Source organism: Alligator sinensis, unplaced genomic scaffold (assembly GCF_000455745.1).
Source record: "Alligator sinensis unplaced genomic scaffold, ASM45574v1 scaffold65_2, whole genome shotgun sequence".
In the NCBI taxonomy this organism is placed as follows: domain Eukaryota; kingdom Metazoa; phylum Chordata; order Crocodylia; family Alligatoridae; genus Alligator; species Alligator sinensis.
In genome coordinates this window covers 2,013,604-2,026,699 of record NW_005842071.1, presented here as the reverse complement: position 1 = coordinate 2,026,699, position 13,096 = coordinate 2,013,604, and the positions used below count along the sequence as shown (strand labels likewise).

At 42.7% G+C, this 13,096-nt stretch overlaps 1 protein-coding gene across 4 annotated transcripts in view; it reads left to right on the top strand.

Moving 5' to 3' along the window:
- The window catches only part of CTTNBP2 (cortactin binding protein 2), a 71,710-nt gene extending 66,767 nt beyond the window's left edge, over window positions 1-4,943 (top strand). For all 4 annotated transcript variants that reach the window (XM_025204154.1, XM_025204153.1, XM_025204156.1 and 1 more), the window contains one exon: window positions 3,387-4,943. In XM_025204154.1, the coding sequence (XP_025059939.1) occupies window positions 3,387-3,629 (243 nt within the window). In that variant the 3' untranslated portion in view covers window positions 3,630-4,943. The remainder of the gene's footprint in view (window positions 1-3,386) is intronic.
- The last annotated feature ends 8,153 nt before the right edge of the window (window positions 4,944-13,096 follow it).

Below are 13,096 nucleotides of genomic sequence, written 5' to 3'. Positions count from 1 at the left end.
TGGGAGGCTGCAAACAGCTGCACCAGGCTCCCTAGCCCCAGCATCAACTCTGTACCAGCGCCTGCACCTGTACGTCAGAGTGGGCAGTGGGGAAGGGGCCTGAGGCAGCGCAGCCCTGGTCTCTCCCCTGCTCCCAGCACAGAGCTGGTGACTGGGGTCCAGAGCCCGGCACAGGGGCTCTGGGCAGCTGCAGCAAGCAGCAGGCAGGCTGCAAACAGCTGCACCCGGCTCCACAGCTCCAGCATCAGCTCCATGCTGGCGGCAACTGTGCGCGCACCTTGGGGCAGACAGTAGAGTAGCGCTGCCCAGCAGGCAGCTGGGATGCTGCAAGCCCTGCTGGGCGCAGCCCGGGCTCCGTCACTGGCAGCAGCTACCCAGAGCTGGGGCTGGCCATGGCGTGCCAAGCAAAATGCCGGGGGTTGCCAACCCCTGGCCTAGATGATCTTCAACCAGTGGCTGTCCAACCTCTTCTTGAACACCTCCACTGATGGGGAGCCCGCAATTCCCCTAGGCAGGCGATTCCACTGCCTCACTATTCTAACAGTAAAGACTTTTTTCTGGATATCCAATCAAAACTTACTTTGCTGTAATTTTAAGCCATTGGTCTGCATCCTCTTCCCCACAGCAAGAGAAAAGGTGCTTTCCCCCTTTTTATGTATTTGAAGACTGCTATCATGTCTCCCCTTAAGTGCCTTTTCTGCAAGGTGAACATGTAGCTCCTTCACCCTCTCCTCATATGATTTGCCTTCCGAGCCTTTTATCATCTTTATTTCCTGTCTGGGCTCTCTCTGACTTCTCCACATCCTTTTTACAATGTGGAACGCTAAACTGTGAGGCTGGATCAGGCCCACCAGACAGATCCAGCCTGCAGAGGGACCCGCCCAAACAAGCCACAGGGCAAAAACACTGAGCACCACTGTTCTACAGAGATTTTTCCAACATGTCTGGTCCTTTCAGAAGCTGGCAAACCAACCTCTTTGGTTATATAATATTTGGTTATAATAATATAATTTCTGTTAATTACATATAATGCAGGTTTTTAGCTTGGCCTTGGAGAAGTCCAGGTATGCATTATATCAAAACAGGACTGATCAAAGCAACTGTAACCTTATCAAAAAAATCAAAAGGACAACAGGTTAATCTAACAAGACCTCCCTTCCACGAAACTGCTCTGTTGTTTTACCTGGGACTGATACTAAGCTAGTAAGCCTGTTCCCTGGGTATTTTTTATATTTTTAAGTACTAGAACTACACTACTGGTCACTTAGAGTTTTCCCAGTTTTCCAAAATTTGTTGAAGGGCTTAACAGTGATCCAAAGAACTCCTCAGCTAGTTACTTTAGGACTCTTGGGTAAGAGTTATCCAGGCCTGTTGCTTTGAAATTTTAATTTTAACAGATACTGCCTCATGTATTTTTTTTAGTAGATGTAAACTTGCTAGTTTGTTGATATCACATAGCATGAAAGCAGCTTCCTGCTACACTCCACATATTTTCCATATTTCCAGGGAAATGTACCATGGTTGTTAGTAGCACCTCCTCTTTTTCTCTCTTGACCTGTCAACTCAGGTTCATGCCATTTAAACCTCTCCAGGTTGACCAGTTCTTTGCACCTGTGGGAACATGGTTGATGATGTCAGTGTGCATTTTCACTTCCTTGTTGAGTGCATCAAGCTGTGCAGCCCATATCTCCAGTTGTCTAGTTGTAGGTGATTTCTTTTAAGCAGTTCTGTTGCAGCTAGAAAGTTTTTCATGTCATTCCAGGCTGCAGTTTAGCCATGTCTAGTATCTTCAGCCTGTCGGTATCATTCCATGTTGCTTGTGACCGCCCTCTTCAAGTCTAGCGGAACAATTGCCTAAGCACATACAGGCTGTTAACACTTGTTGGTTTTAGACATCCCACAGTACAGTGACAGCTATCATTCAGCACAAGATCCAGTTTCTCTGTGTGAGCCTGTGCTGTTTCTCCCCATCTGGTTCCAATCACTAGGTTTGCCTTTTTGTTGTCTCCTCTTGTGTGTGCCTTTGAAGAGAGCCTGTAATCTAGGCTCCCCTCAAGATGAACAGGATTCCAGCGATTGGCAAGTGGTGCCTCATTCCTGACAGCATCAAGTTGTCTGTTGGCATCATAGTTCCAGAAATGGAAAAGACTCACTTGTATCTTAAGTTATTATGTAACTGGTTCTGAGTTAGACTGAGAACCCAGAGAGTATTATTAATTAGTGTGGCGTTGTTCTAGTCAAGATCCTTGGTTTACTCAGCAATGCATTGATTGCTGACAAAAAGAATTTCTTGTGCTGGAATGAATTGGTTGGGATTTAATGTAGGTGTTTAAGAGTAGTCCCCTTTTGTATAGTAGGCTATTTGTTGTCACCACCACTGGCTCCATTTCCTATATAGTTCAATCTAAAATTGTCAGTTCCCTAGTGAGAGTATTTGTATCCGGCATGTAAGTGGAGATGTTTTATCACATTGTGTATTTTTGTGAGGAGCCTCTGGTGATTCATTATATTTTATGCTGTTGACAAGTCAGCAAACACAGCACAAGCTACCAAATCCTTTTCAAAGCTGTCTTTGATATACTGAGCAAGGTTCAACACTTGACTGGTGCATGGCCTGTCTGGGCAGAATCCAGTTTGCTCTGGGATTAGCACTTTTCAACACATGGCACTAGGCAGTTTTACAATGAAATGCTTGTATATAGTAATGATATGAGCCTGCAGCTCTTTCAGATTTGATGTATCCGACCCTGGCTACAGAAGTGCCACAAGAGACTTGCTGCCAGTACTTTGCAAACATATATTAAACGGTGAGAGTGACTAGTCTCTTCTTGTCGGTCTGAACCATTTACTGTGCTCAGTGCAAATACCCTCTAAAACAGCAGCTCTGTCACTCACAGCTGTGTTAATCCTGGAGTCTAGTTCAGACACTTACTGTGCCCCAGAAATATTAGTCTCCTAATTTTCCTGCTGCTTATGCCATGTCTTGGGTTGCTTATTCAGTGCCCTGCCATCATCTCTTCCACAAGTTTAATTTTTATTCCTTTTGCCTCTAGACCAATACAACTACAACCTGGATACCTGCCATTTTCTAGGAGTTTGTTTTACTGCCTGGTTAGCAATAGGGTTTGGATAGGGATGATCCTGCCTCAGGAAGGTGGATGGACTTGATGACCTGTGGAGAGCCCTTCCATGCTATGAAAACAACAGTCTTAACACTAGGGGCTTTTTTTTTTTTTAAGAACACTGCCACCTTCCAAAAAGAAGCTTCACACAGCTGTGAACAGCTACAGCTTTTTGGAAATTTGGCTGGCAGATTTTTGGGTCTTTCGGGTTCTCCCTGTGAATGAATGTGTTTATCAAAGTGAGATTGTTTCTCTCATTCACAGGATGGGGCCTGTCCTCTCAGCAGCAGTCGAACTGTGGAATGCAGCAACAGTAAATCAAAGACTGAGTTGGGTGTTTCAAGAGTTAAATCTTTTCTTCCTGTACCCAGAAGTAAGGTCACCCAGTCTTCTCAGAACACTAAAAGAAGCAGCAGCAGTAATACAAGGCAAATAGAGCTCAACCATAGCAACTCAAATGGAGAGATTTGGAACCTGCACAAAAAGAACAACAAATCAAAAATCTAACAAAAAGACCTGCCTACCATCCAATTTTTTTCAATGTTCACGTAATCTCCATCATAAAGTACAAGAACATGTAAATAGTTTTTAAAACAAAACTTTTACCTTGTAATTAATGTGTGTACGGGACCACAGTTTAATTTGTATGTAAATCAGCTGTTTATAAGGAAAAGATTTTATTGTTTGAATCTGTATTGATTTAAGTTCACCAGTGGGCTGTTCTGCCAGTTTCATGAGTGTTTTTTTTAATATGAAAATTGCTATTGTTTAAATGATTATATTTAGGAGAATTACCACAAAATTCTGTGTATATGTTGTACATAAATATATTCTATCAAGTTCATGTGTTACATTGCATACAAATGAGTTGCACAATGCGTACAGTTCTGGCTTAAAACTAATGTATTTGCGTTTTTAAAAGACAGAACAGGTTTTTATCTTCACTTCTTGAAAAATGAATGGAATGTGGCAATAATCAAAATGACTGGACATGCAGATCAGTTGCTTTCAGCTACAAGCCATATTAAATTGATTAAATTTGATTACCCCACAGTCTGCCTGCCGACGTGTGATTCCATTTCTCTCACATTTCTCTTAAGTTCCACGTATCTTAAAAGTTCTGAGTTTGCATTACAGCTCCTACATTTAGAAAAGGAAAAATGGAGACAAATTATAATGCAATAAGTTATTTCTCACAAACTCCCATTTTTGATAACTGAAGAAAATGTGTTCTTGTAATTGAGTTTTTAATGTATAATGGAAAACTTTTAATGTTTTAAAAAAGAAATCCAGGAAATAATGATGTTTTACAAAAATACCAGTGTTTTTTCAGTGTTTTTTCAAATTGTACTATAAAGAAATTACAGCACAAACTTAATTACATGGTTATACAGTGATAATGTAGCAGCAATAACATGTTACTATGTAATTACCAATTTTTATAGTGGATTTAATATGTAATTGCTGAAATAGCATTTGAAATCACAGTTAACATGAAATATTTTTTATTCCACTACAAGTTTATATTATTTTCCCATGGGGGGGGACTGTGTATGTGAAGAAAATATTTATGGTTGCCACAATTTATACTTGTGAATAGTAATTGTGTGGATACAATCACTGTTTTGATACCTTATTATCTAGTAGGAAGAGTAGGATACACGGCTTTCTTAACATCAGATCTCAGTACTAAGTGGTAAAGAGGCTGTTTTTCTCAAGTTTGATTTCTTTGGAAGGGGTAGGAGCTACATAAATCTATCCTGACACTTCACCACTATATGTAAGGCAGTTATCCCAAATTAATGTCAATAAATTTTTTGTACTGCACTATGTGTCTGTCTGTCTGTCTCTTAGTCTTGTGTATATATAGTGTATCTACTGGTGGATTTGGATTTGGAAGAATTACAAGTCTGATCTTATAGTGGTATACTTTAGAGTAAAAGCCAGAGAGAAGGCATACCTTTGTAAGCAATCATTTCCTTAAAATCCTAGTGGTTATAATTTTGTTCAGTGCTGTAGGCTTCAGTGTATTACAGTTAATTCTCCTAGATACGCAACAGACTTTTTTACATCTCCTGACTTAAGGCGTTTTGATGCTGTAAAGGCAGCAGACTACTTCTGTTTGACAGCTGGTTCCCAGCAACATGGCTCAGCTGAAGAGTGCTACAGACAGTTCAGGAAAACATGCCTCAGTAGCTAGCATCTCTGAGTACAGAAGTATTGCAAATATAACTAGCATATATGAGAGAGGGGAAAAATGTTTAGGCGTGGTTGTGGAGGGAAAAGAATGAGCCAAAGAAGTGTTTGTAATGATATAGGGTCAAGGGTCTGTTGTAATAGCAGACCGATTACAAGGATGCTGCTGATATTCTTGTAGGCATTAAGAGTAAAGGCCTGTGGAGTAGAGATGCAATGTTCTGGAAAGAAGTATCAAATTTGTACTGAGAAAATGGACGTCACCCATGCTAGGGCAGCCATGTTACAGATTTTTTCCTCAAAACATGATTTAAAATAATAGTTTCCCTTTTGAATATCTCTTCATGATTTTGAGGGAAAATCTGTTGCTACATTTTAAAATGTACTGGGGTCTCTACTTGTTCTGTTCATTTCTGCTCTGCTTTCTTAGACTTCCTCCATTCATCCATGTCTTTTACCTGCTTGGTTCTCATGTCTGTCTGCTCCGTCTGTGTGTTGCGTGTTTTCCTTCCGTGCAGACGGCCACCTCCTGTGAGCCTTCGATGTCTCTAATCTCACTTTGCAGTCTTTGGCAGCTCTCCTAGCTGACTCTAACTGCTGTGGTGTGCCTGTTTAGTTCCTTCAGCTAGGCTCATGTCAGCTGCAACTCGAATGATTTAACCCATACGGGTGTAAAATAGTTTTATTTGTAGGACCCTAACTTCTCTATTTGTCTGTTTCAACTATGCCTAATTTTCTGTTAAAACAAAACAAAACAAAAAAGGCAAGGCCCTGCTCACGAGGTTTAAGGGCTTGGCCACACCTCTTCTGAGGCTTTTGATTTTTTTGCCTGTAGCAGTGCTGACAGAGTAGCTCAGTATTCCTGCCTTACACATGGCAGCCTAAGTTAGGAAAACTCATTCTGGGGCAAGTGACAACAATTTCCCTTCTCTGCTTATGGGATAGATATTTCAAGGGTTGATGGGGGCTGTCCTACTGAACTCTTTTCTCCCAGTTGTTACCCCTTCCAAATCGTGACAAAGACTGGTCAGGTAAAGGTAAAGAGGTTCCTAACTGGAAGCACCAAAGGAAAGCTGTCCCAATTCTTCCCATTCCACAAGCTGCTGCTCAGTCAGAAGCCACCTTATCCCACAACACCAGATCTCCACAAGCAAGCAGAGTCAATCCTCATCAGCCCATTGAACTCTCAGCTAAACCATCCTCATCCATTAAGAGCATTTTGGAGGTAAATCCCAAACTTTCCAGCTCCCCTAGTGAGGGTAATCCCTACAAATATGTTCCAGGGCTCTGTTCTTGGTTCTTACTGGATATCTTGGTTCTTACTAACTGACAGCTATAAGAACCAAAATATGCAGCAGATAGGACTGTGCAAAACAGCGCCATTTCGTTTCGACTTCCGTTTCACCATTTTGAAGGGACAGTGTTTCATTTTGCTGTTTCAAAGCACTGCTCCATTTCATTTTGTCAAAACTGTTTTGCTGTTTTGATGCTATTTTGACGTTTTGCCCATAGGCTATAATAGGGAAACATGAAAATGCCTATAACTTTGTCATTTCTTGCCTGATTCGAATGAAAACAGCAGGGATGGTAGCCCCTGCTGAGGCCACAAAGCTTGCCAGGTTTCAAGGATATAAGTATAGGGGTTTCTGGGAAACTGCACCTCAAACTGTTCAGAGCAAAACTCATGTCACTTGTAAGTGTGAAGACACAGAGAAAGTTCAGTTCAAACAATACTGCTCTTTATGCTGTTTTTCTATCCCTTCCCCAGAGCACTGGGATTGGCAGGGACCTCAGGGAAGGATCACAGTACACAGTCCATATGAGAGCAGTCCTTCCCTACTCTTCACCCTCTCTCTCTAGCTGCGAGCAAGCCCAGCTTCAAAACTCAAAATGTTTTGAAACTTCCGAAACGTTTCGAGTGCCCTCGTTTCATTTCAAGGCTGTTTCGAAACCTTTTGTTTCATTTCAATTTCACTGTTTCAAGCTTGAAACAAGTTGAAATAGTGTTGAAACAAAACACCTGGTGAAATTTTGCACAGCTCTAGCAGATATCCAGACTGTCATCCTTCCACAGGGAAATACCTGGACACTAAGGAAACACCTGACAAGAAATGAAACCTATTCCTGAACAAAGACAGTCACAAAGAGCAATTTAAAACCAAAAGGGACATGCACTGTAGCTTTTCCCATGACCAAGCCAGAAAAACTGGCTCCCCATGACCAAGCTCTTTGTCCCATAACCAAGCTAGGCTGTGTGTGTGGGTCCCCTCAGCCCGCAGATATATTGGAAATATGTAGGAAAGGAGACTGAGAATAAAACGAGGCTGCGGGAAATGTAAGCAGTCACTACTGCAGTGGCCAAGTAAGAGTTTAGGGAGCAGTTAGGTGTTTGAAGCATCAAGAATGTGCTTTGGATACTCGTGTGAATTTGTAAAGTACTCAAAGGAACGTATAATCCCTATGCTGGAGTACTGATGCAACTCCTTCACAGTGTCATAGGTTCCTAGCAATTCCCATGCAGTCTTTCACTAGTAACCTGAGCCAGAGAGAATATTTTCCTTTCATGAATGCGTTACTGGAATTTGTTTTTTTCCTCTTCCTTGAATCGCTACAGAGTGTCCTTAGCTAAGGCTTGGGTTTGACCATACAGTGCTCCTGCCACCCTTAGAAAACAAAGATGTTCCTGGCTTTTTTCCACCATATTTGAGGTAAAGGTGGTTGGTGCAGAGATGGGGGGTTTTGCCTTCCTCTATAGGTGTGGTCCTCCTCCTTGGATCTTTTAACAGCCTTTGGGGCCTAGGGATGTTGCCTGCAGTCCCCCGGGTTTACCTATGGCAGGTTAGCTTATTACATCTTGAGACTGTGTCATGACTGGCTGTGTAGTTTTGCCAAGATGTTAGATAATTGATTTGTCTGTAAGTAGGGATGATCCTGCCTCATGCAGGGAGTTGAGCTAGATGACCTTTGGAGATCCCTTTTAGCCCTACTTTCCTATGAATCCTGTAGTCACCAGTATCAGAACTGCTGCGGACGAGGGACAGTTGAGATAAAGGACGATGACAAGAAGCTCCACACGAGTTACACGAGGAGCTGAGGCAGATAAAGACTTTTATTTGTAAGACTATCTTTTCATGCCAGTGCACTGGCACCGCACTCACAGTTGAAGAATCACAGAGCAGCTACATAAGATTTAAAGAACAGACTGGTTGTTCGACTAAAGACATTTGTGCTGCAGGGATGTTGTCAGATACGGTTTAAAAGCAAGGAGAAATCAGCTAGGGTAGACATGTAGAAGGAGTGAGATCCACACAGACAAAGGTTTCAGTGTCTCCAAGGTCTGGATTTTGCAGTGGGAAACTGTAACCCAGTTAGGCAAGGGAGAGAGAAAATTAACTGCAAAAAATGCTCTAATTTACCTTGAGAGTTATGGGGACTTCACAACATGAAGAAAAAAAAGGAGGCACACCTCACAGCAGCAGTTGTTCTAGCGTGCACCTACCTTGGACTGTGACTGCTAATACAGCCCTGTGGAAAGGTGCTTGAAGCCCAAAAGCTGTTTTCATCTCCTTCAGCTGCCCTAGTTGGTCCAGGAAAAGCTTGTAACTCACCTGCCTGGCTTTGCTTCTCCCACATGACTGGACCATCTCAATACCACATAATAACCTTAAAACACCGCAGACGAAACTCCTAAAATGAATGAAGCTAAAAGTAGCAGAGGGGAATTTCAGAGCAAGTCTGTGATTCTAAGTGCAGCCAGCACTGTTGGCTGCATCTTTGTTTTAAACAGCTGGAGACAACCTTTTTGGCAGGCATGCCACAAATTAAGCTTGTGCCCTCCCCATGTGCCAGTGGGACCCCCTTGCTCTGCCTTCTGCCCCCTGCCCTGCGTTCCCTGTCTGATCTGCCACAAGCCACACACACAGGCTGCCTGTACCACTTGTGGCACACATGCCACAGAGTTGCACAATCGAATAAACTACAGCTCAGCTCCATGCTTTTCATTCAGGTTAGCGGTACAGTGCAATCTAATGAAAAGACAATCCTTACTACATAGTCACCTGTCAGCATTCACCGCAAACTATCCCCAAAGGTAATAAATACAATTCTGTTCCATCTGCACTAAACCCACTTCCATTAAGGAATTGATTTTTGTGAGTGCCCTGAGAAAGATGCCCTAGAGATGGCTACATAAGCATCTTACTTTTTTATTAGGAATTCATTTAAATTAGAGCCTGCATTACCATTTTAAAGGCCGCTGTCGCTATCCGGTGCCAGACAGTAAGAACATAGTCTATGGTTGATGTATGGAGATGAGGAAGTCCCATTTAACAGGGTAATTTTTACCTCTCAGTAACAATTAATCATACTGATGTTTTTAATGTGGGGAAAGACAGGCTTTTAAAGGAAATATGTTACTCTCTTGTTCTACATTTTGGTTAGAGGTTCTTGAGGCAAAGACTTGAGCGAGAATGTGCACATGCAATTAGAGAGTGATTGCCATGGTTCAACAATTAGTATCTGGTTGTAGCCAATCAGAAGTAGAATATGGCTTATCAGGACATTTTTTACTATTTAATTCTGGAAAAGAATTAAAATGCAGTGGATTTTGTTACTGTTCAGTATGATCCTCTAGAACAGCGTTTCTCAACCTATGGGTTGCAACCCAAAAGTGGGTCACAACAATATATGAAAGGGTCATGAATAAACTTTAAAAATGGATTTTCCTTTAAAGAGGAAACATGGGAAACCGTGGCTTTTCCCTTGCAGGCTGGCAGAGCTCCAGCTCCTCCCCACCCTGCTCCAAAAACACGCACCCTGCCCCAAACACTAGGGGGAAGGGGCCTTGAGTGGGGGCAGTGGGTCAGGAGTGAGGGGCACCAGCAGGGCCAGGAGGCTATTTTCTACTTAAACTGTTTACTGGGTCATCGATATTTACAAATGGGTCCTGGTACAAAAAAGGTTGAGAACAGCTGCTGTAGAAGTTCATGCTAAATCAGGATTAATCATCGTACTATGAAATAAAGGCCATTGCGGGGAGTCAGCTTTTGGCAAGTACTGCTCCAATTAGGAAAAAAATAAAGGTGACACTTTGCACTGTCAGAGTTCAAGAAGAGTAATTACAATCCTGAAAAAGAGCCTGTGGGCACACCTGACCAGTGCTAGCTCAGCACTTACAAGTACCAGGATTAGTAGAATAACCCAAGGTTTTTTGGATAGTAAAAATGGAAGAGGACTTCAGGAGTCTTTGCAAGTGAGCCTTTTATGAATATGATAATAAAGTAGATTATCTAATCACTGGGCAATTGATAAAACAAAATTAGTTCCCCAAAGTCACCAGCTCTGAGGATAATGTTTCTAATGTCCCAGCTAGTTATTGGACAAATTTCTACAATATCTGTCTAAATTGTATAATAGTGACTATAGAAGCTCTTGATCGAACTGTGTAGTATGTGAAAATTTGTTAAAGTTAGTAAGTAGTGCATGCTATGTCCTTAGGCCAGCTCTTCCCCTGTAGGTTTCTAGTGCTCCCAAAGGTCTTTGCTGCTACACGGGCAAAGCCGAGCCCTCCTCCTCCTCCTCCCCTTCAAGGCATTTTTGTAGTTCTGCTGTGGTCGGATTCTATGGCCCACATCATGCTGGCTCCTACCCAGCAGATTTTGCAATCAAACTCGTGTGTAACACTAAACTTGTTTGTAACCTTGCCCTATTATCTTCCTACAATCTTTTTTTTTTTTTTTTTTTGCCTCTTTGAATTTTGCAATTTATTTTTTTCTCAGTTTCTTTCTCCTGCTCTAAGCTTCTTCCACCTGGGTGGGCATGTGAAGTCCCTGATATGCTAGTCACAAATGAAGTGCAAGTGGGGGGGAGGAGAGCCAGCCTGCCTGTTTGTCCAAGGGTGGGGGATGTATGGCTTAGGTCCCCTCACTCAGAGAATTTGAACCCACAACTCCCACTCTCTAACAAGGTACCATAACCACCACACCTTGAACAGCCTCTGCCTACAGCTCTCTCTAGTCTTCCTGACTCACTGGGTAGTCAAGATGGGAAGACAGGTGGAAACAAATGCTGACTAAGCTGAAGGGAACGTTGCTCTGTGAGAGGGGCACTGACTAAGTAAGTAGGGTGCCTCAGTTCAGTCAGAAGCTAGTATGTTGCTGTCCACCCATTTTATCCAGCGTGTTAAATGCACAAAGCCAAATCAGCATTGGGATCAGGAATGCAGGACCCCTGGTTAGGGAATTCTATTGGAAAGTAGAAGGTAGGTTTCAAATCCTCTTGCCGAGGAGACTACTCCCTGGACATGTATCCTAATCACTGGGCTAAAACTTGGGCAATTGCATTGCCCTTTATTTTTTGTGAGTTATACAGAATTATGCACCACAACAGTCAGACAAAGAGCTGGAACCCATGCAAGTAAGTGAAAGATAGTGCAGAAGGGATTGATCAGATTGGAAGAAAAGGGAAGAGAGGAGTGTGGGAAGCAGGTGGAGTAGTGTTGAAAAATTGAGGTTATGGAGTGGTTGGGGCCAGCACATAATTAGCACAGTGTTGAGACTGTCCAAACCAAAAAAACAAACCACAGCAAGCAGCTGAGTGACATCATCTGTGACCATTACTCACTGCTTGAACCGCTTTGACTGCTGCTCTGTCAGCTTCAGTCGCTAGCTGGCTCTTCCTGGTAGTTTTTTTTTCCCAAAGGTCACATGCCTAGAGGCGGTTCAGGGCCCCAGAAGGGAAGTCTCTCCTGTCCAGTGATGATCCTGAAGGTGCTGGGTCTGGAGGGGATATCTTCAGCTAGGCCCTCATTTTCCTTCCCTGACACACCTACTTAAATTACTTTCAAATTAGACTGAAGTATTCATTAACTCCATTCCAGCCCTCTTAACTCTAGCTACAATAGAGAGAAAAGCTACACATGCCTTGACAGAGGTAAGCCTAATATACGGAATCCCAGTGGCCTTTCTTATCCAGGTGATCATCAGTTAGAAGCTGTTTTTTCTCAGTCATGCAAACATCAGGCAAGATTACGGAGGTGCACACTTAAGTTAGTGAAGAAGGGCAATGCCCTTAAACCAGCCAGCATTAGAAAAAGCATTATAAAACCCACTCACATTGGACTAGCAGGACAGAAGCCTTCATAAATACTGGCTGATTTAGAGGTGACTTGGAAAATATGCTTACCTGTGTGAAAAGCAATGAGTTTCCCCAAAATCTTGTTGTACTACTTGTTGTAGGTGGCTGTTGCAGGGCCTCCTGAGCAGAAGACCAACGCAAGTTGTATGGGAGAAGGAGGATAAGTGACCCAACAACTCTGATAATGCATCTGAAGTTAGACACCTAAGTGCTATTTACCCACCTAGAGATCAGCCGGAACTGGGCCTTGGTTTTCAGTTATTACAAACCAGTGAAGATGTAATTCTTCCCCACCATCTCCTGGCCTATAATTAATCAGATGATTTCTCATAAATTAAAGACCTTGCTTTAATTTACCTAATTTAAACTAAAATCTAAAAGGTCAAACCACGAGGGAGGGCCCTGGGGGACACAAGTGCTGTACCAACAGAACTGAACCAGCACCGTGCACACAGCTCTCTGCAAACATCCAGCATTTTTAATTGTGAGAAGAGAGGAGCAGGGGGAGATTCAAATGGAATGAAGAGCAAGACAGGGTAAGGAGCAGGAATAGACAGAGAAGGGGAAAGGGCAGAGTTGCAGAGCAAGGGAAGACAGAAAAGCAAGGAGTAAATTGATAAGGAGCCTGAAAAGGAAGAGAGACA